The sequence below is a fragment of the Euphorbia lathyris genome, chromosome 10 (assembly GCF_963576675.1).
Source record: "Euphorbia lathyris chromosome 10, ddEupLath1.1, whole genome shotgun sequence".
NCBI lineage: Eukaryota > Viridiplantae > Streptophyta > Magnoliopsida > Malpighiales > Euphorbiaceae > Euphorbia > Euphorbia lathyris.
The window spans coordinates 9,397,244-9,425,203 of NC_088919.1; the positions used below are offsets into that span (position 1 = coordinate 9,397,244).

Here is a 27,960-nt window from a genome sequence, read left to right on the forward strand (position 1 = left end):
GATTGTATATAGGCAGTCGTTAGAGCAGATTATGGGTGCTTGGCATTTGGCCAAGTGAGTTATGACTGTATTTTGAAGTATTTTAGTACTATTTTGAGTGAATTTGGTGGATTGATATTTTAGTACTATTATGACAGAATTTGGTTTTTTTTGTGGTACGTTTTGTTATTATTGCAAATTTAAGAATACATTAGAACGACATAAACGGCATAAACTAGCACCAGGTCTCTACCTTCAAACGCGTCCCTCCTCATTTTGTCCCTGTAATTATATATGTGTTTAATTACTGAGTTGTCCTCTGGGTGTTTTTCTTTAACTGCTGCTAAAATAGCACAAGGCTTTGCTTGAGCTGAAGACATATCACGCACAATTTGTTTAGATGCGATACTGAGTCCGCTCATTTGCCGACTTCCCTCTGGATACATACGCATTGTATGGTTATGCATTCCAGTTAACCCAGCCTTAGCCTTTATCCCCCATCCCGAAAGGTCTGCATGTTGATAGGCTTTAATCTGAAATTTACAGCGGCACGCTTTAGTTTTACTTTTCCTAATTGCAGGATCTTCATCATTTTTCACAACACCTCTATATCGTTCACCCCGTGAACAGCGCAACAACTTCTGTTTTCCCCCATTTTTGTGCGAAGATATTACAAGCTCAAACCCATTCTGAATAGCTATCTTTTTTGCCCAATCAATAGCATCCTGACTGGAGGGGAAAACGGTATCCGTTATGAAACGCGAACTATAATCAATGTTATCGGGGTTCCAATCTTCTATCGGTACCTGAATATATGAAAAGTTGACATTAAAATTACAAAAAAAATACTTCGGGGCTATTTCTCCCGTTCAAAATTAATTCGGGGCAATTTCTGCCCATTTTGGCCTGAACGGGCAGGCTACCCGTTTCACCATAGGTGGAAACGGGCAGCGCGTACTGCCCGTTCCAAAGGTGGAACGGGTGGCGCGTACCACCCGTTCCATGGGTGGAGCGGGTGGCGCGTACCACCCGTTCCTTAGGCCGAACGGGTAGTTCATCCGTTCGGCCTAAGGAACGGGTGGTAATCGCCACCCGCCCAGGCAAAAACCGAATAAAAAAAAAAAGCTAAATAACGTTTTTAATTCTCGTAATATTACCTCGTGTTCGAACTCATGGTCTTCGGGAATGTTTTGATCCATTTTTTTCAAATCCGGGATTTGTGCTCGGGAGAGAAAACTAGAGAGAGTTTTGAAGGTTTTAGGGGGAAAAAATGACAAGGGTAAAATGGTCAAAACAGTGCGGTGAACCGGAAATTAGGGGCGGTATTTAGCAATACTCTATAACTGATCGCTAATTCATTGTCGAACAGCATCACGCGCAGAGGAATCACACACCGCCGGCGCAAGGGAATCGCACAAGAGGAGAGGAGCAGCCACCGGTCGTTGTTGTCGGTCACCGGTCGTTGTCGTCGGTCACCGGTCAGTCGCTGCTTGCTTGCTTAACGCAAAACGCAAGGTGATTTTTCTTTTTCTTTTGCTGCTTGATTGTCACCACCTCTCTCTAGATTGAGTACATAAATTTTGGTGATTTTTCTTTTGCTGCTTGCTTATATGTTTAGAAAGAATTGAGATTATGAATTTTGATTGAATTGGGGTTGAAATTGGGATTATGAATTGGGGCTTATGAATTGGGATTATGAATTGGGGCTTATGAATTTGGATTGAATTGTGATTGAAATTGGGATTATGAATTGGGGCTTATGAATTGGGATTGAATTTGGGATTATGATTTGGGATTGAAATTGGGATTATGAATTGGGATTATGAATTGCTGATATGTTTGAGCCCCGGGTCATCAGGGTCCTGGTTCTGCCACTGTCTGTGTTGACTGCTCAAACTTGTTAGATTTGTGAAAGCTTCTCAAATTTCTTAAGATACAGATACATCATCCTCAATTGCTCAAGTTGTCTTAATTTTATCAAAAGATGTCAGCCTCATTTTTTGGGGTGCTGTGGCTCATGGTTTATGGTTTCTAGCGGTTTTAGGGGCTCTTGGCTCATATTTTAGGGGTTTAATGTTGTTTTGGTTGCCTTTGTCTCACAGATTCATTTTTGACCCATATAAAAATGGTGTTTTGATTGCAGCCGGTGAAACGATTTAGGAAGAGTAGCTATTTCTTGTTTCACTTGCGTGGGATAGTGCGTAATCTAATTTGAATTGGACTTTGGAATGGAGAATGACGATGATTTCACATTTTGCCAGGCAAGTTGAATATTTAAATACGATGGAATCAGCCTCTTAATCTGCTTGTCTAAATTTGATTTGATCAACTGCAAATTGTCACTAAAATTGTGTCAATTATAGCTGTTTTCTGGATGTTGTTATATCCTTTTTTTTTATTGAGGCTTTATCTTACATTATCATCAGGTCGGTGCATCGATTTCTCAAGACGACCTTGGACCTAAGAACCGTGCTACAGATATTGGTGTAAACATAGAAGATGAGTTTCTGAATGGTACAGATAGTGGAGAAAGTAGCAGCATGCTTTGGAATTGGAAAGATGGAATATCAAATAATGCTACTTCAAAGAAGGAAGAAACTGTTGGTTCTTTGTCTTTTAATGTTATTGATGCAGCAACCCTCAAAAAACCTAATGATTTATCTGCAAAAGTGGCATCTTTAGATGTTGGAACCAAATTACCAAATTTACAAGAGCAAAAGTCTCCGGCTAAAAAGCCTGCATCTCGTGCCAAGGTTCCTTTTGAGAAAGGTTATAGTCAAATGGACTGGCTTAAGCTTACACGAACTCATCCAGATCTTGCAGGTACTTCTCATTGTTCCAGATAAAACTTACCCCCTTGTTATTTTTATTGGCTTCCTACTTTGTTTGTGTTGAATGCCTAATACTGATGTAATGTTCCAATTCTCATGTAATTTGCAAACTTTTGTGAGATGTCTCTCTCTGTATATAGTATGTCATGGAACCGTTTTAACCAACAGCTCAAGCTGATAGTTCAAGGTCCACGCCATATTAATATCTGGCACACCCCCACACGCGAAAGCTCACTTGGGCTTGAAGCGTGACAACACAGGCCAATATTAAGTCGTCAAATGACCGAAGACTTCTCGGTTCCAGGTTTTGAGCACCAATTTCAGCCATTTCAGCTTAAACCTTAGAATATACATAGGATGAGAGGACAAAACTGGTTGTACCCAAGAATCCTCTACAACCTGCCTTAAAGACATAGATCTTTATGTGTGAGTGGATATAGATCTCTAGATTAATTTTTTTTTTTTTTATATATGTTCAATTATAGACATCAATGTTTTTTGGTTTTTCAAAAGTTACAATATATACTCTGTAATTTTTGTAACTTTTATCTACTTGAGCTTGTCTATAAGATCTTTGGCTTATTCCGTTTGAATTCTTGACAATGTGAACATATAGATATATAACCTTTGAGATAATTCACATCATCTTCCATTTGACAATTGCTGCTGTTCTATTTTTCTTCAAAAATTCCGTGTTCCAGGATTGAAGGGACAGTCTAATATGAGGCGTATATCTATGAATGAAGTCAAACAACACAATGTCGAAGGTTCCATGTGGACTGTTTTAAAGGGTCGTGTATATAATTTGTCTCCATACATGAGGTTTCACCCTGGAGGTACGAAAACTATTTTATGCTGAACATTTTCATATATCTGGCAAAGCAAGATTTATATTTGTTTTTTTTTTTTTTTGAAGGAAGATTTATATTTGTTAATTAATTGCAGATGTAATTGATTCAGCTTTATAATAATTTTGTGTCATCCATGTGGATCTGTATGCCTGTCTAGTCTGTATTAAGTTGCTTAGTAATGCATGCAAATAACTGCTCATTATACGCTGGAAATAATACTCCCTCCATTCCAAAATATAAGTCATTCTAGGTTGTTTCACACAAATTAAGAAATGCAATTAATATAAAGTGAAATTAATGAATTTACATTGATTAACTAAAAAAAATTCTCTCTCATGTAATGGTTGGTGAACAAATCTTGTAATTTTGAAAAACACATGGACCAAGAAAAAAAAAATTTAATACTTGGACCAGAAAACTATACTTAAAGTTCTTGAAAAGCTAGAAAGACTTATATTTTGAAAAAAAATTCAATTGCTAGAATTAATTATAAAAAGGAATGGAGGGAGTACTAAAAAATGTATTTTTTTAGTTGTACTTAATTCAAGAGCTGAGGCCAATTGCTTTAGATTTGTCTCATATGATGGACTTGTTCCTCATAAATTTCTTCCAGGTGTTGATATGTTGATGAAGGCTGTCGCAAAAGATTGTACATCTCTTTTCAGTATCCTTTTTTGGATTCATTTTTCATAGATTACTTGGATGTCATAATTGAAGATGCTTCTTTAGTTTACTATACTATTTATCCCGAGAGCACATGCATATGATAAAGCTTTTCTTTTCATGTTTCAATTAGAATGCAGAACTAAATTGTATAGGTTGAAATACACAGTTATGCATATATTATATGCTCATGATTTTCATTTTCTAAGTGATAGTTTATATTCTAGGCTAAAGAAGTAGACATCTTTTGTTTTATCGGCAGTCGACCACAAGTCTAACAGTTGATGATCAGTGGTACCTTCTTGGAATGCTTTCAGATTTTGGTTTTAGAAAATTTCAATGCAATCCTTAACTTGATATTCAGACAAATATCATGCGTGGGTGAATGAAGATTTTTTACTGGAGAAGTGTCTAGTGGGTATTTTAGATGACGGTCATTGAAGACAGTTGTTTGTCCACATTTTTTCATACGAAACTGACTGGCCTGCATTATTTCCCTATAATACAAGGGACAACTTTTTTGTTTTATTTTTATTACCATTCCCATTCCCCTGAGGGTTAATGACACAGTAATGTATGGGTTATTATAATGTCTTGATGTATTTACCTTTAACAAAGCTACAGCAAGTTCCTCTTCAAAGGTCGGATCAAGTGGAGATGTATGAATTGATAATAATAAATTGTACAACTAGAATTAGGATTCACATGATTCAGCCTCGGAGTATGCAGAACTTTGATTCGCATGATCTCGGAGTAAGGTCTGGAGTGAAGTAGAATGCTTTCTACGAATTTCTAAATTTCATTTTAAATTTTGCACTTTTTGTTAGATCATCAAATAAAAGATTTGATTTGTTTTGATTCCATTTCTATTAGGATGTATAAATTGCATATATTAACAGCAATCACATTTTTATTGCAGAAATTTGAGTTTTTCAGATATATGAAAATGGGCCCTCTAAGCAAATAAAAGCCCACAGCTTAATTGCCGATTCTGGCCCAAGTCTATTTATTTCTTCACTTTTTAGTCCTAAATATTATAACTCCTACAAGATTCGATCAAAACTATTTTCAGAGTAAAGGAATAAAAACGAATTAATATTTATTATTAATTGAATAGATATTTATAATTTGATTATTTTATTTAATTGGATTAAAGAAATTAAAATCGGACTATCACATTTTTGTTCAAATATTAATTGATATTACTAACTCTGTCTGTGAGGGTCATTTGGTGGCCTTTACAGCCGGTCCCAAGCCCAGACAAAGGAGAAGGGTTGCGGTAGGTTTGTGGTGGCCAGCGTAAAACTTAGCCACATCTTATGGCATGAACCATACTATAAATACCGTTGGGGCGTTCCCTACTTAGCGACGCGCTGCACTTCCTAGACCCGGGTGTAGTGATAAATGTGCAAGGGTTGCTAGGTCGTCGTCCCGAAGCGGCGCGCCACCTCAGGACCCGGGGGTGGTGTCAAATATGCAAGGGTTGCGGGTAAATAAGCTAGTTCACGGTAATGGTAGGGGTAGGGGTAAGGGTAGTAGGTTACGCTTTGGGACATGGAACATAGGTTCTTTGACAGGAAGATTAGCTAAAATTGTAGATGTTATGAAGAGGAGGAGAATAAATATAATGTGCCTACAAGAAACCAAGTGGGTTGGAGCCAAGACTAGAGAGATAGCTTCTTGGGGTTATAAGCTTTGGTACTCAGGAAAGGATAAGGTAGAAATGGAGTAGGTATTCTTATTGATAGGGAGTATATTGATGATGTAGTAGCGGTGTCTAGGAAGAGCGATAGAATTATGAGTGTTAAGCTAGTGATAGGAGATGAGGTTGTGAATGTCATTAGTGCATATGCGCCACAAATAGGATTAGATGTCTCTATCAGACAAGCTTTTTGGGAGGACCTAGAGGAAATGGTGCAACAGGTTCCTAGGAATGAAAAAATGGTACTGGGGGGTGATCTCAATGGACACGTGGGTTCTAGGCGAGATGGGTTTGAGAGTGTTCATGGAGGGTATGGTTTTGGAGATAAGAATGAAGCAGGAAATGATATTTTGGAATTCGCATCAGCCTATGACTTAAGTATCATGAACACATGGTTTATGAAGAGAACATCTCACTTAGTGACTTATCGGAGTGGCGGTAATGCGAGCCAAATTGACTTCTTCTTAGTAAGGAGTGCTTGGAGAACGAGTTATATTGATTGTAAGGTGATCTCAGGTGAGAGTACGACAACCCAACATAGAGTAGTGATGCTTGATTTTCGAAGTAGGAGATGTATGAGAAAACGAACACCACAAGTGGAGACTAGGATTAAGTGGTGGAAACTGCAAGGGGAGAATCAACAAAAATTTGTGGATGAGATGGCCAAAAAAGATATTTTGACTTGTAATATGGATTTAGATATAGATTCGATATGGACTAAGATGGAGCATAGTATAAGGGAAATAGCGAAGGAAGTTCTAGGGGAATCTAAAGGTCGCATGCCACCGGGTAAGGACACATCTTGGTGGACAGAAGAAGTACGACAAGCAGTAAAGAGTAAGCGAGAATCCTATAAAATATTGGGGAAATGTAGGAGTGACGAGAACTACGAAAAATACAAAGAGGCTAAAAGGAAAGTAAAGAAGGTCATACGAGATGCTAGAGCAAAGGTGAATCGGGATCTGTATACAAGATTGGATACGAAAGAAGGGGAAAGAGACATATATAGAATTGCTCGGATGAGAGATAAGAAGACGCGAGATCTCGGAAAAGTTAAATGTGTGAAGGATGTGGACCAGAAAGTCCTAGTTGGAGATAAGGATATCAAGGAACGATGGAGGTCCTATTTTGATGACTTATTTAATGGAGATCGCAGACAAGATGTTGGAGATATAAGTATCCATCACGATATGATAAATCATGAATGCCTGCGGAGAATTCAAAAGAGTGAAGTCAAAATGGCATTAAGTAAGATGAAGTTGAAGAAAGCAGTAGGACCGGATGGCATCCCTATTGAGATTTGGAGATGTTTGGGAGAAAGAGGAATCGAATGGTTGACGACGTTCTTCAACAAAATTTGGAGAAACAATAAGATGCCATCAGAATAGAGGAAAAGTATCTTAATCGCTTTGTATAAGAACAAAGGTGATGTCCAAGATTGTGCCAACTATCGGGGAATCAAATTAATGAGTCACACTATGAAACTTTGGGAGCGAGTGATCGAACAAAGGCTAAGGAGGACGGTGAAGATCTCGGAAAACCAGTTTGGCTTTATGCTGGGAAGATCAACTATGGAAGTCATCCACCTAATGAGACAATTAATGGAGCACTATCGAAATAAGAAGAAAGACTTGCATATGGTTTTCATTGACCTTGAGAAAGCATATGATAAGGTACCAAGGGAAGTACTTTGGTGGGTCTTGATAAGGAAAGGCATTTCGCGGAAATATATTGACATCATAAAGGACATGTATGAGGGAGCATGCACGAGTGTACGTACTAGTGTTGGGAAGACTGAAGAGTTCTCTATTACGATTGGAGTGCATCAAGGTTCCGCACTAAGCCCATTTCTTTTTGCCATCGTTATGGATGAACTAACAAGTTCACTCCAAGATGGTATACCATGGTGCATGCTGTTTGCAGATGATATTGTGTTGGTTGATGAGACGAAAGAAGGAGTAGAGAGGAAGTTGGAACTATGGAGACAAACTCTAGAATCTAGAGGCTTTAAGTTGAGCCGAAGTAAGACAGAATATTTGGAGTGTAAGTTTAGCGGCCATAGGAGTAGGGAGGCAGGGACAATCACCCTAGATGGGAGAGTTGTTCAGGTCTCGGATTGCTTCTGGTATTTAGGATCTATTATCCAAACGGATGGAGAAGTAGATGGAGATGTTGCTCATAGGATTAAAGCTGGTTGGTCGAAGTGGAAGAGTGCTACGGGTTTCCTTTGTGACCCCGGCATGTCTAATAGATTGAAGGGAAAATTCTACCGGACGGCAATTAGACCAGCATTGTTATATGGTGCGGAGTGTTGGGCAGTGAAACACTGCCACATCCATAAGATGTCGGTGGCGGAGATGCGTATGTTGAGATGGATGTGTGGTCATACGAGAAAGGATCGGGTGAGTAATGAAATAATTAGGACAAAAGTAGGGGTCACATCTATTGAGAATAAAATGAGAGAAAACCAACTAACGTGGTTTGGCCATGTGAGACGTAGAGCGCTTGATGCGCCAGTTAGGAGAATCGAAGAGTGGCAAATGGATGTAGTGGTGAAGGGTAGGGGAAGACCTAAGCAAACTTGGAGGAGGGTGATCGAGAGTGATATGAGTTTACTGGGAATTGAGGAAAATATGGTAGTGGATAGGAAGGAGTGGAGGGAGCGAATCTGTGTCGCTGACACGACTTAATTTCACGGTTATATATGATGGTTCATGTTAGCCGACCCCGAATCATTTCGGGACTAAGGCTTTGTTGTTGTTGTTGTATTAATTGATATTACTAATTAAGGAAAATGCAAAATATATTAAAAACGAAACCCACAAGCTTCTCTTTCTCTTTGATTAAAAGAGCAAAATTTGAGTAAGATCGGTTATTCCTCCGAAACCCACATGCTTCTCTTTCTCTTTGAATGCATCTACTTGCTGCAATTACTTCTACTTGTCCTTCCATTGTATTAGATGAGTAAGTATATAAGTATTGACCCTAATAGCATGATGTGACAACAAGAATAAATACAACGACATATATATATATTAACCCTAATAGCACGATGGACAGACCATACTATTTGTATTGCTTTAGGAAAAAGGGAAATAAGAACTTAAAAGAAAACAAGATACTAATCAGCACGTCTGGTGATCACTAAAGTTCATGTGACAGAGCCATGAAATTGAAGGTTGTTCATGAGTTGACAACGGTACCACCATTGCTGTCCCTCCTTAGAGACTGGTACTTGTAAGGAATTTTCACACTGCATATAGATATTGAGGAATAAAGAGAGAGGTTATTGTAATTTTGTCTTGCACGTGACAGCCACATGACAAATTATAAGCAAAAATTAATGTGTCATGGGCAAGTGTGACTTCTGATTGACTCACCACTTCAGCTTCACAGTAGGAATTTCACCGGATCCGACCATATTGACTTTATTGACAGACGGAGCTGAACATTAGTAACTTTATTGATACAAAACTAACTTTAGTGACTATTGGCGCACAAATCTAAACTTTAGCAACCCTGAGTGCATTTGCCCCATATTTTAGGGCTTTAAGCAACATAACCCAAGTCCCAACTATAACCTAACATGTGTAGTAACCACAAACAAATAACTGAAAAATACCCTCAATGTAATAAAAACCCAATGTCAATAATGATTCTTCCTGAGCATTGAATTTGTCAGATAAAACGTAGACTTAATTAATTACCTTCTGTATCCGATTCTCGGCCTAGCGTCCAGCTTGTTTTCCCCAATTCTTCTATTTGTTCTAGTATATCCACAACTTCTTTCATAGATGGACGGCTTGTAGCCTTAGATTCTAAACATTTCAAGGAAAGTTGTGCTGCTAGTAACATTGCTTTTGATGAGTATTGGCCTTCCATCCTTGCGTCTATAATACTTCTCAACTTTGTCTTCTGTGAGAGAAATGGCTTTGACCAATCAACCAGGTTTTGCTCCTCCTCTACTGCCCTTAAGCCTGTCATCAATTCAAGCAGCACCACACCGAAGCTATATACATCGCTCTTTATATAACAATGACCTGATTATGATGGAAAGAAACAATATGTCAGTTGATTCATATGCCTTTACATATATATTCTAAACTACAACAGCATTTTAAATTTCCTATTCTTGTTTCTTGTCATGTTACGGAAAAAGTTAATTACACCTGGCATTTCACGAATTTGTCACTTAGTTCCAGACTTCCACAAATTCTAATTTGTGGCAATAAAAACCCATGTACTTGTTTTTATTCAAGTTTCAGTAAAATCAATTTGGCAACCAGAGCTATCACACTGAATTCAAATCAGCAAATTTGAAAAATACTTTTTTTCGTTGATTTACATCCCACTTTGGCAGCCCCAACAGAAGCAGAAACTTTAAATATATATAGGTATGAAACCCTAAAAGAAATAAAATCGTTAAGTATATAAGTAAGAATTCCAAAATAGTTAGACCTTAATTACAAAATGACACAAATTAATGTTGTTGACAAGCATATTCAATCATTCACCCTTTACTACATATATATAGTATTACCTGTTACAATATATTCGGGATCAGCATAACCAAAAGTTCCGTTAAATGTGGTTGTCACATGTGAGTCTCCATCTGAAGGCCCCAATATTGCCAACCCGAAACCTGATATTTTTGCATTGTAATTCTGTAAACAACAGAAAAGAAAATTAATAATGGGTATACAGAACAATAAAAGTATTATCCACAGTAAGATTTCTGGAACTTTTCTCCAATTGCTTTTCTTTTCTTTTAGCTTCAGAACGAGAACTTACATCATCAAGCAGTATATTTGAAGGCTTTATATCTCTGTGAATAACAATCTTTTGGGAAGTATGAAGAAAATCAAGACCTCTAGCTGCTCCACTGGCTATCTTGATCCGCATATCCCAAGACAATGGCTCAATCTCAGAATTTCCTGAACATAAAACCAATCCAATAACCAAAGTTACTAAGCAAATCCAAGCCTTTATATATTCTCAATTTTTTTCCACTCTTGCTCTTTTCTTATTAATTCTTACTTTCGAAAAGATGACTGTCCAAGCTTCCCCTCTCCATAAATTCATACACAATAAATAAGCCTGTATCCTCCAAACAATGTCCAATACATCTAACCAAGTTTGGATGCAATAGCCCTTCAAGAATGTTCAACTCCGACTGCATTATCAAATTAAAAACTTAGTATAGTTAGCATAACTGCGAAGGATCATAGACATCATACAACATAAATTTAGATGACTAAATATGCAATTTAGGACCTGGATATTGTCAATTTGTTCAATCATGAACTCTAACCCCTTCTTTGGAATAAATTCGCATTTCAAAGGTACTTAATTGTACAGTCTATCCTTACTTGATGTATGTTTTCGGGACAAAATGAAATTCAAGTACCAAAGTGTGAATAAGAGTAAACCTCAGGTACCATTGGTGTAATTTACCCATCAAACTCGCTAAAATGTACTAAATTGTCCAGTAATCTTTAATTGAGGTACATTTTTGGGACAAATGAAATCTAGATACCAAAGTGTGAACTAGGGTACCGTGGGTGTAATTCATTCCTATTTTTAAATACAGGACAAATCCATTCTCTTAATCTTTTTCTTCCAAACATGAAGAATAGAAGTAAATATAATCTCAATAAGAATGTATACCATCCCATCCATGAATTGACTTTCTAAGCTCCATCTCTTGATGGCAACTGGCATTCCAGTGCTGGTTTCGGAGGGTGCAAAAGTCTCTTCGTCTATCCATCCTGTATAAAGTGTACTAAAACCTCCTTCACCCAACAAACTACGTCTAAAATTCTTTGTAGCAATCTTCAGATCAGCAAAGGAGAAACGATGAAAATGCACACAACCCTCCCAACTAGCAGAAGAAGCAATAATGCATCATAAATTTAGAATATAATAAACTTAGAAAAAAAGGAAACTACACTGATGTCACTAATAAAATTATCTATTTTGAGTCATATCTAATATGATTTTTGAAAAGAAAGCAAATGCAATCAAAAGCATAAGAAAAGAAATGGTACCGCCTCATAGTTGCATTAAGACCTCCTCCCATGAATGAATATAAGCTTCCATTTATTTCTATTCTCTCCAGCATCGGCGTCCTCAACGATCCATAAAAAGCTTTCATCTTATTGCATTGATTAAGTTTCAAAGATGCCAATAAAGGTAACTCAATATCATCAATCCCACTGAAGAAAATCATAAGGTTGGGTATATGTTGAAGTTCTATAAGCTTTAGTTGGGGGAATACAATTTTTCCTTTTACCTCATTATCATCATCTTCGACAACAATTTCTTCCAACTTCTCACAACGACTAATATATATCTTTTGTAGTTGAACCAAAAGCTTGGCCACTCGAGACGAGAAAACATATAAATTGGAACATTCTGATAAAACAAGAAGTTGCAAGTTCTGAAAGGAGGTAACTTTTGGTGGAATGTGAAACCATATATGAACTAAGTTTCGCAGCCCATACAGCTGTAACTCTTTCAAAGAATTAAAGGCTTTAGAACCGGCGTAGTTTTCTTCAAACCAAAATACAACTTTTACTGCATCACAAAAAGCTATTTTGATTCTTTTCAAATTCTGCAACCGTTTTCCCGCCAAGTTGGATGGAAATGTAGTGTACATCATCATATGGTCAATTATATCCTTGCTCTTTATAACTGAAACCTTCCAAATAATAGAAGAATAAAATGAAAATTAGTAATAAACTGAAACACACACACGCACAATGAGACCTTATTAAATCTTTTGGTTATTAAATCACCTTAAATCATATAATAGTATTTGCATAGCCTTTTAAATTTATATGAAAGACTATATTCACTCTTATCATTAAGTGATTTCAATTAATATAAGATATTTTAATTCCCAAGTTATATTTAATTTTACTCTCCAACACTGTTGTTAGAATCGTTCGAATCGCATGATTCGAGTCAAGTGAGCCGACTCTATAGGCATAATAGAAAATCATCAGGAATCAGATGTGAATCGGACGACTAGGTGGTGAATCAGCCGAGTCATCCGATTCCACCAATTCATTAATTAAGAGAAAAAAAAAACTGGCAGCAACTAAGAGTTCTCATGATTTTGGAATAGTTTAATTCAAGGCAGCAATGACTTTTGTGCAAAAACAACCAATAAGGATTAAACTAAAGGAATAAAAAAAACCAATTACAATTAGTAAAACTTGTGAGTTGTTGTGACTTTCCAAATTACAATTACATAAACGACTCTTTTTGTAGAATAAATCAACAGATTAATTTCATTCCATCGTCCTGCATCAAACTCTCTTCTTTTCTTTCCATTGTGGAGCACTTAACATAACTTTCTTCAAAATTTCAAAACCAAATATAGTTATTCATGATTTCATGGTTTGTAATCATGAGAAAACAAGTTTCTGAAACTCAAACTTTCCACACTCTCCTAATTTCTAGACTAATATTTAATAATATTTTAAGTTCAACATGGTAAATATTTTATTTTATTTATAATATTAAGGATTTGAACCGAATCTTACTATTCGATTCGATTCACGAGTCATGATTCACAAAATGAGGATTTTGATTCAAGAGTCGAATCTCAATTTGACAACCATGCTCTCCAATAAAAAAAAAGGGCGGCCCGGTCGCATTACGCGTCCCCGCTGAGCGAGGGTCCGGGGAGGGGTCCCACCACAAGGGTGTATTGGGGGCAAGCCTTCCCTTGCCAATTTAATTGGCAAGAGGCCGCTCCTAAGACTCGAACCCGTGACCTCTGGTCACACGACAACAACGTTTTACCGTTGCGCCAAGGCTCGCCCTCAACCATGCTCTCCAATAATTAATAAAATATAGCATAGGGGACAAGTTGTTGGGTATACCTGTTTGTGGAAATTAAGTTGTTGGGTATCACTTTTTTGTCGTTTTGCTCTGCTTGTTGAGGTAGATGGTGCACAAATGAGTTCCTTATCATCATTGCAACTCTCATTCAATATTGACTTGCCTTTATTTGTTGGAGAGGGCTTGGAATATCCATCACATGTACTAACTGATCCCTCCGCATAACTTAATCCAACCTATCGATGAGAAAATAATGTTAATGTTTCATATTTTATTTTTGTAGACAAAGCTAACAATCCTATAAAACAAGTAACGACTACAAAAAATCTTGTGTTTTTACCTTATTAGCTGTCAAGGATTCTTTGATGTCATCGTGAACCTCATTAATCGTATTATCCTTGTGCACCAGTAAACTAATAAGCCTTGGAAGTGAATGCAAATCTAGTTCTTCAATAGAGCACTTTGTAAGGGGGATGCCGTCCTCATCTTCATAGAAAATTCCCTCTATTTCGTTACAATCAAGTATCTCTATGCTTTTCAGTATCGATCCTCTAACAATTGATAATGGAAATACGTATTTCAATTTATGACAAAACCTTATGCTTATGTGAATCAAATTCCGAAGCCATCGAAAATTTGTCCATCTTTCATGACATATTTCTCTCAAATTACATAACATTGATAAATGAAGACACTCCAACTTCCTGAACAAATAATCACCTCCGGACATGATTTTCTTTTTTGTTGTATCAACTACGTATTCCAGTTCATCACATTCAGAAATAATCATCTTCTTTAATTGCGAAAAGTCATTCTGTTCTAGCTGGTAGATAACATTCTTCAAATTTCTCACTCTTGTCAAATTCAAGTCTTCAGTACGGCTCATCAGATCACAGATACCACTTTCTTTGATGTCGCATGCTTCACCTGTGAGTTGCAACTGATTCCTTGAATTTTGGCCAAATGGTTGATATTTAAAATTATTTGGTACAAGAATTTTAAACTCTCGAATGTTTTTGAATATGGACGACTTTTTAGGCAAATTTGAAGCTTTTGGTACAGTAATTTGTAATGCATTTAATGAAAGAGATACTATCTCATTAAGACTTGCATTGACTCTCTCTTCATCATCAGAATTATCCTCTTCCCCTGATTCCCATTCATCATAATCATCATATTTTTTTGGCTTGCGTCCCCACCTTTTGAAGCTTAATGGCAGATACAACTCTTCAAGTTTCAACAATCTTGATAGTACACCTGCTGGAATGTATGCAATGTTCATTTTGCTCAAGTCAAGCAACCTCAAATTCTCTAATTGTCCCATCTCCCTAGGAATATCTGTGAAGCTTAAGACAAAAATTGAAAGAAATTCCAAATTTATCAGACCTCCGATGCAAGACATATCTTCAAACTTAGGTACTTTAAGACGCAACGTTCTAAGATTCCTGAGCACATTAAGTGATTTTGGTAAAGATGGTATGTCCAATGATAGAACACGAAGCATTTTCATCCCTTCAAAGAAGTCAACTGGAATGCTTTGTGAATCTTCTCTATATTGAAGTTGTAGCAGACTAAGCTTTGGACACTCCAAATTAACATGGTGCTCACGGACTTTTTTAAGCACAAGTGAAAGTCCATAGCAATCTTCGTACCAATTTGACTCTGGCCACTTTTCTATTATAATCTCTCGGTGAAATACCAATGGATACCTTGAGGCAATCAACTTTGCTAAATCACGTCCACTATCTAGCATTTTTACATACGGATGGCAGAGTTGATCTTTCTCGTGAGCAAGCCTAATTTTTCCACCAATTTCTTTACGGAGATACTTTTTATCATTAATCATCGAAATGATGTCATGGACTCTACATCTTGCTGCAAACATATCATGCACATCTTCAAACAACTCTAAGCCCATCCCATATATGACCAAATCTTCTACTGGTATTCTATAATCATCAGGAAAGATGCTACAGATCAACAGACATAACTCTGCTTCTGGTGGTATACGTTTAGACTTGTACCTATGTAGAGGTATGCAATCTGCCAAATCATTTGATTTTGACTTCAGTCTTAACCAAATTATCTTTAACTTGCTTTTCAATTCATTGGCAGCAGAAGCAATTTGTTCATCCGTAAAGTGTGTTGCCATTTGACGCAAATTTGGATGGCTAGCAAAACTGGCTGTCATAAATCATACTTTTAAACTAAGTAACTACGTATTAAAAATGAACTTCCAATCAATCAATCAATCAATCAAAACTACAGTTAAAAACTTTACCTAGTTTTCAGCTTCAACTTCTAATAATCAATACCCAGTACGATTAAGCTTCTAGAAAACCTTAATTTAGAGGCTAAATCTAGAACAAAAAAGTCGAAAGAAAATAAATCATGTCAGAGACATAGTGAAGAAGACCGCAGCAGGAATCATCCCAAACTTTGGGATATCTAGTGATCGAATGACAATTATCAATACAAGCAAAGATAATTAAACTCCAATATCCAATTTATTACCTAAGATTAATTGTTAAGATGAATTCAAAAAACTCCATTTATTAATGATAATGAGATAATCTAATAGGACTAGTTTTTAAGTTAATTAAAGTTCAACTGATGTATTAAGAAAAGTGAATTTATCAAATAATGATCCGCGAACAAAAGTAGCAATAGAAAGTGAAAAAGAATCATCAATATCTACTCACCGGGCCTTCTGGTTAGCAGTTCGATGAAAATAAGAATCAAATTGGGAATTTGATCCAAAGAGATGTGGACATTCCACTAATCCTTCCATACCCTCCCTTTAATTACCCTTCAAAACCTTCCATCCAATCAAAGCCTAGAGATCGGAAAGAGCTGTGGACAATCGAGCATTCCGTCTTTTGATGCCGAAAGAGTAAGTTTTCTTGTGGCCGCTGAACCAGAAATGGCCATTCCTTCATTTCAACTATCAATTTAGCCCAAGTTCAAATTTACCTCAATTGTTTTTAAAAAAATACAAATGATCCCATAAAATTTTAGCATTTTCAAATAACACCAATTTTACGGGTTAAATGCACCATTGGTCACTGAATTTACATAGCTGTCTCAAAATGGTCACCAAACTTCAATTTATCTCAATAAAATCACTTAACTTTGAGTTTTGTCTCAATTAGGCCACTCTCGCAATTTCAGTGATTAAAAAGCATCAGAATGATGACATAGGTGACACGTGAACATGAGACAACTTATATCTCTAATCGAAATGATACATGACATCCATGTATGTGCTATCTCGTTATCACATGTCGGTTATTTTTTTGAAAAAAAAACAAAATTTAGTTTTTTTTCATATAAATAACCGATACCTGGCTGTCATTTTTCGTCTTGGTCATGGATTTGAGTTGGCTCATGTTGACATGTCACCTATATCATTATTTGGATGCGTTTTAACCACTGAAATCGGCAGAGTGGCCTAATTGAGATAAAACTAAAAGTTTGGTGATTTTATTGAGACAAATTGAAGTTGAGTGACCATTTTGAGACAACCATGTAATTTCAGTGACCAATGATGCATTTAACCCCCAATTTTACTCCTAGTTAACGGAAAATGTGAATGGATTGATTTGATTATTATTTTATTTTCACATCGTATCTTACAAACAAGTTTATCAATAAAGTGAATCAGTTTTGTGCATTTTGATGTGACGGACCTAGTTTTAGCATTTTGATAAATAGTTTGTAATTGTATTATTAATAACATTTTAGACTGTGTTTAAAAAGTTCGATGTGATAATTAAATAACGAATTAAATAAGGGATAATTACTAATTTGACCCAATCAAGGATCCCAATTTACATATCTAACCCACCTTGCCTCAAAGTTACCAAATTAGACATTTTCACCCATTTTGGACAAAACTAACCTTAGTTCTATTTGATGAATCGATCTTCTTCTTCTTCTTCTTCTTCTTCCTCCTCCTCCTTCTCCTCCGCTTCATCCGTTTCTTCTTCTTCTTGTTCTTCTTGTTCTTCTTCTTCTTCTTTATTTCAAATTCTTCTTCAGTTCATCTTCTTCAATTTCTGATACCAATCGTTAGCGATTTTTGAGATTTTTGACATATTATGTTCAATTTCCCGTATAAATGGTATATTTTTTGCTTATACGCTTGCTTTTCTCGTTGGTTTTCCCTCTTTCATCATCTGTAATGGTATCGTTTCAATTTCCTCTATTTTTCCATAATTTTTTCCATTTTCCTCCATTGCTGTCGCATTTGTGACGAAATTGTCGCATTTCGTCGCAAATGCGACAAGAACTGTCGCATTTCGTTACAAATGCGACAAGAACTGTCGCATTTTGTCGCATTTGCGACGAAATGCGACAGTTCTTGTCGCATTTGTAACGAAATGCGACAGTTCTTGTCGCATTTGTGACGAAATGCGACAATTTCGTCACAAATGCGACAGCAATGGAGGAAAATGGAAATAAAATTATGGAAAATAGAGGAAATTGAAACGATACCATTAAAGATGATGAAAGAGGCAAAACCAACGAGAAAAGCAAGCGTATAAGCAAAAAATATACCATTTGTACGGGAAATTGAACATAATATGTCAAAAATCTCAAAAATCGTTAACGATTGGTATCAGAAATTGAAGAAGATGAAGAAGTTGAAACGAAGAAGAAGAAGAACAACAAGAAGAAGAAGAACAAGAAGCGGATGAAGCGGAGGAGGAGGAGGAAGAAGAAGAAGAAGAAGAAGAAGATCGATCGATTCATCAAATAGAACTAAGGTTAGTTTTGTCCAAAATGGGTGAAAGTGTCTAATTTGGTAACTTTGAGGTAAGGTGGGTTAGATATGTAAATGGGGGTCCTTGATTGGATCAGATTAGTAATTATCCCATTAAATAATGGTGAACCAGTGTGTTTAAGTTTTCTATCAGGTATTGTTTTTATTATTTATCAAACGGTTACGTTATTTAGTAGTTTCAACATTTAAAATTGAGCACTTATTCTATCAACATTTAATTTTCAATTTTATCAAACAACTTATTAAAGGCTAATTAATTTAACAAAAAGAAAAGGCTAATTAATAGAAATTTGCCTGGTGGAGATTTATTGAGAGTTTTAATTGTTTAGTTGGTAACTATTTTAATGTGGAATGATTTCCATTCTTAACTAATTCTGTATTTTTTTTGGTTCAATCAAATTAAAAAAATGGGAATCAATCAACAATTCCCTTTCCGATTCTCGTATGAAAAATGATTTAACTAAAGACCCCATTACTGTTTTTGCTTCGATTAAAAGTGTTTGCGAACGTATCAAAGAATTTGTATGTGTTCTCAAATGTGCGGAAATAATTCTGAAAATGCCTTTTTGGATTTTTGTTTTGCTGTAAAGCTAAAGGTTGGCGACAACATCAAATTTGATTTTGAGAATGTTTTTCTGGATGTGAAAATAAAATAAATTGGAAATTGGATTTAGGAAATGTTATTCCAATAAGATTGCGCACCACTTTGGCTTCCAATCACAGGATTGTGAATGTTAAAAGGACGAAAACGACATAAGATTCGTAATTAATCCTGCTTCGGCGTGAAATTTAATTATAAACAAATTTATAAGCGCCGAAAAAGATAAACCGTATTGATAAATATACAAATACTTAAAATATTACAAATGAAAACTGATTTTGAGAATATCATTTTGTGATGATGCAAAAAACAAATGGTTGTTTTACTCGATGAAAATGATAGTCTTCCAGAGCTAATTCGAGGTTGAAGATCTATGGATGTATCAAGTTTTTTTTATAGACTTTAGGCATGTATTTAAACTTCGACTTGATTAGTTAACTGATTGAGGTTATAAAATGACATCATAACTCTATATTTTTTGGCCTTGGACGAGGTTATAAAATGACATCATAGCTCTATATTTATTGGCCTTGGACGAAACCACCTCTACGAAGTTGAAAGAAGAACATTCATTCTTCAGTCCACTACTTCCAATAAGTAGTAAATTCTCTCGACATTCATTTAATCCAAAGTACAAAATCTGACTTTACAAATTACTTAAACCACAAGTATTGTTTGGACAAAAATTTGACTCACATATTATTTAATTGCAAATTATACAAAATACAGAACCATTATTTGTAAACTTTTAAACCACAACAATTGTTTGCAAATCGTCCAAATCACATGATTTATTTTTGTACTTTTCTCTAAATTTATTTGAAAGAAAGTTCATCGGAAGAATATCTGACCATCAAACTGGGTGATCAGAATAATAATATAGATAATTAAAAAAACCTCAAACTGAGTAATCAGAAAAATAATATATATTGTTTCAAAAAAAATAATAATATATATATAACCCCCCAAGTTCTTAACTAGACCATCAAGAAATATATAGGCATAAAAAACGCAATTTTAAATCTAATGTTTATTTGACGGTGTAGTTTCAAAGGTCACTAGCGAAGCTTAAATCTATTTTTCATGTTCAATTTCATAATCTAACCACCTTCTATCCTCCAATATTTTTACCACACAATAAAACTTGAAACTACATATCTTCATCTTCCATCGATAAAGTTTGAAATTGCATTTTTGCGCGGTTCAGTTTTTTTACATTTTTTATCAAACCAAACTGAAAACCGAAATGCACCTAAAAATACAACCGATATCGAATCGAAGTGTCAAAAAACCAAACCGAAAAACCAAATTCAATCGGTTCACTTCGATTCAATATGCGACTTAAACCGAACTAATGCACACCCATTCAGAAATCTTTAAGTTGTCTTTTAACTTGTCATTCAGATTAGACTTAATCTTTTGCATGCACATGCAGTATATGTTATCATCTTGCACCTCTAATAAGGTAGTTTCTATTATTGAATACGTTCTTGAATTATTCAAAAATAGCATCATCCTTATCTTTGTCACCATTTGACAACATAAGGGTAAACACTCATATGAGTAAACTACTTATGTGCCTAACATACATTAAAATACAATTTCCAGTAAGTTTTTCTAAGCTAGAAATCGAGCTTGGAAGAACCTGGGTTGAAGATCGAATCGCCCCAACAATATATGCATCCCAAATTCGACGGAAAAGTTAAATACGGGTCTGATCCATAACAGAACCAATGATCAATTAGAAAAATAATTGATCAATAACTTAATCCTTAAAATAGCTAACGTTCAGGAGCTTAATTATGCTTTTTGCCTATAAAAAAGAGTAATCAAAATAATAATATATATAAATCCTCAAGATTTTAACTAGACCATCAAGAAGTATATAGATATAAGGTTCAAATTTAACCTTACCGCTATTGGGACAAAAACATATTTAAGCTCTACGTACAAAACAATGTAATCTTTAAGTCTAACGTTTACTAAATGGTACAATTTCAAGGTTCACTAACGAAAGTTAAGTTTGTCTTTCACGTGCAATTTCATATTCTAAACACCATCCAACCTCCAACATTTTGACCTTCCAATAAAGATTGAAACTGCACATCATCTTGCACTGCTGGTACTGTTTTGTACATGGAAACTAAATCCGCCCTAGGATTAAATTTATATACCTTATCCGAAGACGTTGAGCTGCTGCAGTGGCAATCTTGAGATACAAGGGTTATAACTGAACAAAAAAAACTAATCCAACATTATCAATACTGAAACCAAGGTCAGTTTCAAAATCTAACATAAAAATCATCAAACTTTATGACAACTTATGAAAGTAAACGACCTCAAAATGACCGTTGAGGATCTCAAAATAAATAAAATATTGAAAAAATTAAAGTTGTTTAGAATCATATTTACTATGGTATGTACCACATTTTTTAAAATTCCAAATTACCATTTACTGAGCTTTCTTCTCTAAACAACCACTTCTTCTGTCTTAACAAAACATCTAAATTACCTTCTCTATTGATTCTCCTACTGGCGTCCTATTCGATTTTCCTCAATTGCTTCTATTCGTTCTAGTGCATCCACAACTTCTTTCATAGATGGACGGATTTCAGGATCATATTCTAAACATTTTAAGGAAAGTTGTGCTGCTAGTAACATTGCTTTCAATGAGTATTGGCCTTCTATCCTTGCATCTATAATACTTCTCAACTTTGTCTTCTGTGACTCTGAGAGAAATGCCTTCGACCAAGGAACCAGGTTTTGCTCCCCCACTGGACGTGTTCGATCTAACGCCCTTAATCCTGTCATCAATTCCAGCAGCACCACACCGAAGCTATATACATCACTCTTTATACAATAATTACCTGATTATGAAGGGGGGAAAAACACTATGTCAGCCTTAATTACAAAATGACACAAATTAATGTTGTTGACAAACATATTCAATCATTCACGCTTTACTGCATATATATAGTACTACCTGTTGCAATATATACGGGATCAGCATAACCGATATTTCCGGCAACTGAAGGCTCCAATATTGCCAACCCTAAACCTGATATTTTTGCATTGTAATACTGTAAACAACAGAAAAGAAAATTAATAATTGGTATACAGAACTATAAAAGTATTATTCACATTAATTTTGTTTTCTTTTAGCTTCAGAATGAGAGAACTTACGCCATCAAGCAGTATATGTGAAGGCTTGATATTTTTGTGAATAACATTATTTTGTGAAGTATGAAGAAAATCAAGACCTCGAGCTGTTCCAATGGCTATCTTGATCCGCATGTCCCAAGACAATGGTTCAATCACAGAATTTCCTGAACATATATAAACCAATCCAATAATCAAAGAAGTTACTAACTAAATCCAAGCCTTTATATATTCTCAATTTTTGTCCACTCTTGCTCTTTTCTTATTAATTCTTACTTCCGAAAAGATGACTGTACAAGCTTCCCCTCTGCATAAATTCGTACACATGAAATAAGTCTCTATCCTCCCCACAAAATCCTATACATTTAACCAAGTTTGGATGCGATAGCCTTTCAAGAATGTCCAACTCCAACTGCATTATCAAATTAAAAACTTAGTATAGTTAGCATAACTGCGAAGGATCATAGACATCATACAACATAAATTTAGATGGCTAAATATGCAATTTAGGACCTGGATATTGTCAATTTGTTCCATCATGAACTCTAACCCCTTCTTTGGAATAAATTCCATGCAAGAAAATAACTGAATTTCCTTATTAGAATTCAACTTAGTTAATTTACCAAATCAATTTCTATGTCCAGAAAACATTTTTAGTATAAAGGAACTCAATAGTTAATTGAGCAAATGTGTCCTCCAGAAACTACTCTCAATTTAATCCTCACAAAATCGATTTTCTTTGGCATGATTTCCAATTCTCACATAGCAAGCTATTCTTAAATACAAGACAATACCATTCTCTTAATTTTTTTTCTTCCAAACATGAAGAATAGTGGTAGTAAATATAATCTCAATAAGAATGCATACCATCCCCTCCATGAATTGTTGCTGACTTTCTAAGTTCGATCTCCTGATGGCAACTGGCATTCCAGTGCTGGGTTTGGAGGGTGCAAAAGTCTCTTCGTCTATCCATCCTTTATAAAGTGTAGCAGAACCTCCTTCACCCAACAAATTATCTAGTCTAAAATTCTGTGTAGCAATCTTCAGATCAGCAAAGGAGAAACTTCGACAATGCAGTTTTGCTCTGCTTGCAGAAGAGTCAATAATACATTATAAATTGGAAGTGGAAGTGCTATATTGATGATTGGACTTTGAAAATATAATAAATTTACAAATAAGAAAGCAGTACTAATAATGTTATCTATTTTGAATCAATGTAATGTGATTTTGAAAAGAAAGCAAATATAATAAATGCAATTAAAGCATAAGAAAAGAAATTCTACCCCATGATAGTTGCATTAAGATCTCCCACTGATGAATATAAGCTTCCATTTATTTCTATGTTCTCCAGCATGGGTGTCCTCAACGATCCATAAGAGAAAAGTTTCATCTTATTGCATTGATTAAGTTTCAAAGATTTCAATGAAGGCAATTCAATTCTATTAATCCCAAAGAAGAAAATCATAAGATTGGGCATATGTTCAAGTTCCAAAAGCTTCAACCGGGGGAGTACAATTTTGTCTTTTATCTTAATTTCATCAATTGCAACAATTTCTTCCATCTTCTCACAACGACTAATATATATCTTTTGTAGTTGAACCAAAAGCTTGGCTACACGAGACGAGAAAAGATATGAATTGGGACATTCTGATAAAACAAGAAGTTGCAAGTTATGGAAGGAGGAAATTTTTGGTGGAATGTGAAACCATATATGAACCAAGTTTTGCAGCCCATACAGCTCTAACTCTTTCAAACAATTAAAGGCTTTAGAACTAGCATAATTTTCTTCAAACCAAAATACAACTTTAATTGAATCACAAAAAGCTATTTTGAGTCTTTTCAAATTCTGCAACCATTTTTCCGACAATTTGGATGGAAATGCACCGGACATCTTCACATGGCCAATTACATCCTTGTTCTCTATAACTGAAACCTTCCAAATAAAAGAAACATAAAATGAAAATTAATAATAAACTAAACAATGAGACTATTCTGTTTAAAAAGAGTTCTCCCATCAGATCTTAAATCTTTTAGTTATTAAATGCTCTTAAATCATATAATAGTATTTGCATAGCCTTTTAAATTAAAATGAAAGACTATATTCACTCTTAATTTTTAATCATTAAGTGATTTTCAATTAATAAGAGATTTTAGTTCCCAAGTTATATTTAATTTTACTCTCCAATAATTAATAAAATTTAGCATAGGGGATAAGTTGTTGGGTATACCTGTTTCTGGGAATTAAGTTGTTGGATATCACTTTTTTGTAGTTTTGCTCCTCTTGTTGAGGTAGATGGTGCACAAATGAGTTCCTCCTCATCATTGTAACTCTCATTGAATATTGACGTGCTTTTACTTGTTGGAGAAGGCTCGGAACATCCATCAGATGTACTAATTGGTCCCTCCACATAATTTGATACAATCTATCAATGAGAAAATCACAACTCCAATTCAAATAATGTTAATGTTTCATATTTATTTTTGTAGACAGAGCTAACAAGCACATAAACAAGTAACGACTGTCAAAAATCTTGCATTTTTACCTTATTATTTGTCAATGACTCATTGATGTCAGCGCAAACTCCATTAATCATATTATCCTTCTGTACTAGTAAACTAATCAGCATTGGAAGTGAGTGCAAATCTAGATTTTCAATAGAGCCAAGTCTATGGGGGATGTTGTCCTCCTCATCTTCAAAGAAAATTCCCTCTATTTCATTACAATCAAGTATCTCTATACTTTTTAGTATCGCTCCTCTAACAATTGACAAAGGAAATATGTATTTCAATTTATGGCAGAACCTTATGCTTATGTGACTCAAGTTCGGAAGCCATCGAAAAGTTGTCCATCTTCCATGACATATTTCTTTCAAATTAGGTAACATTGATAAATGGAGACACTCCAACTTCCTGAACAAATAATCATCTTCTGATAGAATTGTCTTTTTTGTTGTATCAGCTACATATTCGAGTTCATCACATTCAGAAATAATCATCCTCTTTAACCGCAAAAAATCATTGTCTTCTAGCTGGTCGATGACATTCTTCAAATTTCTCACTCTTGTCAAACTCAAATCTTCAGTACGATTCATCAAATCACAAATACCACTTTCTTTGATATCACATGCTTCACCAGTGAGTTGCAACTGATTTATTGAATCTTGGCCAAATGGTTGATATTTAACATTATTGGGTACAAGAATTTTAAACTCTCGAATGCCTTTGAATATAGGCGACTTTTTAGGCAAATATGAAGCTATTGGTACAGTAATTTGTAATGCATTTAGTGAAAGAGATACTATCTCAGAAAGACTTGCATTGACTCTCTCTTCATCATCAGAATTATCCTCTTCCCCTGATTCCCATTCATCATAATCATCATATTTTTTTGGCTTGCGTCCCCACCTTTTGAAGCTTAATGGGAGATAGAACTCTTCTAGTTTCAACAATCTTGACAGTACACCTGCTGGAATGTATCCAATGTTCATTTTCCTTAAGTCGAGCAACCTCAGATTCTCTAGTTGTCCAATCTCCCTAGGAATATTTGTTGAGCTTAAGACAAAAAGTGAAAGAAATTCCAAATTTATCAAATCACCAATCCAAGACATATCTTCAAACTTAGGTGCTTTCAGACGCAATGTTCTAAGATTCCTCAGCACATTAAGAGATTGTGGTAGTGATGGGACGTCCAATGATAGAACACGAAGCTCTTTCATTCCTTCAAAGAAGTCAATTGGAATGCTTTGTGAATCTTCTCTATATTGAAGTTGTAGCATAGCAAGCTTCGGACACTCCAAATTAACATAGTGCTCATCGACTTTTTTAAGCACAAGGGAAAGTGCATAGCAATCTTTATATGAAATTGACTCTGGCCACCTTTCTGTTATAATCTCTCGGTGAAATACCAATCGATTCCTTGAGAGAATCGACTTTGCTAAATCACGTGCGCCATCTAGCATTTTTACATACTGATAGCCGAATCCATCTCTCTCATTAGCCAGCCTAATTTTTCCACCAATTGGTTGACGGGGATATTTTAGATCATTAATGATCGAAATGATGTGATGGACTCTACATTTTGCTGCAAGCATATCATGCACATCTTCAAACAACTCTAAGCCCATCCCGTATATTACCAATTCGTCGATTGGTATTCTAAAATCATCAGGAAACATGCTACAAATCAAAAGACATAACTTTGTTTCTTTTGGTATAAATTTAGACATGTACCTAAGTAGAGGTATGTAATCTGACCAACATGCAAAATCATTTGATTTTTCCTTCATTTGTAGCCAAATAATATTTAACTTGTTTTTCACTTTGTTGGCAGCAAAAGCAATGTCAATAGATAAGCCACCATGCTCATCTGTAATGTGTCTTGCCATTTGATGCAAAAATGGCTGTCAATCAAAATAAACTCAATTATATATTAACAATTAACTTATAGTTAACAAATTCATCAAAATTAAGTTAAAAGTTTTACCTAGAAGTTTGACTTTTATTTTTCAGCTTCGGCTTCTAATACTCAACATCGAGTGCGATTGAGCTTCCTAAAAACATCAATCCAGTGGCTAAATGTAGAACAAAAAAGCAGAGAATGAAAAGGAGAAATAATGTTAAAGACATAGTGAAGAAGATCACAACAAGAATTATCCAAACTTTTGGACATCTAGTGATCAAACGACAATTATTAATACAAGCAAAGATAATTAAACTCCAATATGCAATTTATTGTTAAGCTGAACTCAACAAATTGAGCAGAAAAAGAATTCCCACTATTTCTCCATCTATCAATGATAATGAGATAACCTTTCCATTATTGGTGATAGGTAGTCAACTATCTAATTATCTATTAACTATGTCATATATAAGAATCACTTTGATATCTATAATTTCAATTTCAACAATCAATAATCAATAATCAGAACCTATATAAGACTAATTTTCAGTTAATTAAGAAAATGATCTATTATCAAAAGTAGCAACAGAAAGTTAAAAAGAATCACCAATCTCTACTCACCTGGCGTTGGAAAACTATCCTTCTCTGTTTAACAGTTCCATCAAACCGATTGAATTTGTGGAACATTCAAATCGATTGAAATTGATGACGAAAGAGTACAAATTTTGGTCATTACTTAGTCCGAGTATGTTTTCTCAAGCGTAAAGAAATGACATTCCTTCATTTCTACCATCAAGTCAAATGAGACCTCAACCTAATCAAACAAAAGCCTAATTACTGATTCTGGCCCAAGTTTATATATTTCTTTATTTTTAAGGTTGCTTCTAAAAAGAAAACCCAATTTGATCCCAAGTCAATTTTAAATAATCAATTAAATCCTTCTACACTAAAAGAAATTCAAACTAAGTCTTTACACTTTTAGTGTTTTATGGATTGATCCCTGACAATTTATGTTTTTAGATTACACTCCAACAACTTTTTTTCATTCTTGTTTTGATTTTTGTACTTATTTATTTATATTTATTTTTTATTTCTGAGTAATTTCACTTTTGGACTATATACTTATTTATTTTTAATT

The 27,960-nt window shown here is 35.0% G+C and overlaps 3 protein-coding genes across 12 annotated transcripts; 1 reads left to right on the plus strand and 2 right to left on the minus strand.

The window, feature by feature from the left end:
* The first annotated feature begins 1,335 nt into the window (after nucleotides 1-1,335).
* Nucleotides 1,336-5,185, plus strand: LOC136209952 (cytochrome b5 domain-containing protein RLF). Its single transcript, XM_066001587.1, has 6 exons — nucleotides 1,336-1,494; nucleotides 2,123-2,240; nucleotides 2,406-2,802; nucleotides 3,512-3,646; nucleotides 4,275-4,325; nucleotides 4,689-5,185. Exons 2-6 carry the CDS (start codon nucleotides 2,208-2,210, stop codon nucleotides 4,763-4,765), a joined length of 693 nt encoding a protein of 230 aa, XP_065857659.1. The 5' UTR covers nucleotides 1,336-1,494; nucleotides 2,123-2,207; the 3' UTR covers nucleotides 4,766-5,185.
* Nucleotides 5,186-9,055: 3,870 nt separating this feature from the next.
* LOC136209626 (uncharacterized) lies at nucleotides 9,056-16,811 on the minus strand. Of its 7 annotated transcripts, none has more exons than XR_010677608.1 (10): nucleotides 16,580-16,811; nucleotides 14,218-16,057; nucleotides 13,919-14,113; nucleotides 12,074-12,726; nucleotides 11,694-11,907; nucleotides 11,064-11,199; nucleotides 10,818-10,960; nucleotides 10,567-10,690; nucleotides 9,407-10,066; nucleotides 9,056-9,279 (listed from the first exon to the last, which is right to left on the minus strand). XR_010677608.1 is itself a non-coding variant. In XM_066001148.1 (10 exons), exons 1-10 carry the CDS (start codon nucleotides 16,666-16,668, stop codon nucleotides 9,275-9,277), a joined length of 3,732 nt encoding a protein of 1,243 aa, XP_065857220.1. In that variant the 5' UTR covers nucleotides 16,669-16,811; the 3' UTR covers nucleotides 9,056-9,274. The 7 variants fall into 7 exon arrangements, 6 of the variants coding, with proteins under 6 accessions (XP_065857220.1, XP_065857225.1, XP_065857223.1 ...); XM_066001148.1 differs by having other exon boundaries at nucleotides 9,734-10,066; XM_066001153.1 differs by lacking the exon at nucleotides 9,056-9,279 and having other exon boundaries at nucleotides 9,439-10,066; nucleotides 12,074-12,180; nucleotides 12,319-12,726.
* A 4,314-nt stretch (nucleotides 16,812-21,125) lies between these two features.
* On the minus strand, nucleotides 21,126-27,630 carry LOC136209627 (uncharacterized). 4 transcript variants are annotated; one of them, XM_066001156.1, is made up of 11 exons: nucleotides 27,444-27,630; nucleotides 26,907-26,994; nucleotides 24,967-26,823; nucleotides 24,652-24,846; nucleotides 23,707-24,356; nucleotides 23,291-23,507; nucleotides 22,700-22,835; nucleotides 22,448-22,590; nucleotides 22,248-22,344; nucleotides 21,777-22,131; nucleotides 21,126-21,494 (listed from the first exon to the last, which is right to left on the minus strand). In XM_066001156.1, exons 3-10 carry the CDS (start codon nucleotides 26,806-26,808, stop codon nucleotides 21,794-21,796), a joined length of 3,618 nt encoding a protein of 1,205 aa, XP_065857228.1. In that variant the 5' UTR covers nucleotides 26,809-26,823; nucleotides 26,907-26,994; nucleotides 27,444-27,630; the 3' UTR covers nucleotides 21,126-21,494; nucleotides 21,777-21,793. The 4 variants fall into 4 exon arrangements, with proteins under 4 accessions (XP_065857228.1, XP_065857229.1, XP_065857227.1 ...); XM_066001157.1 differs by lacking the exon at nucleotides 21,126-21,494 and having other exon boundaries at nucleotides 21,515-22,131; nucleotides 26,907-26,973; XM_066001155.1 differs by lacking the exon at nucleotides 21,126-21,494 and having other exon boundaries at nucleotides 21,515-22,131.
* Between the last annotated feature and the right edge of the window lie 330 nt (nucleotides 27,631-27,960).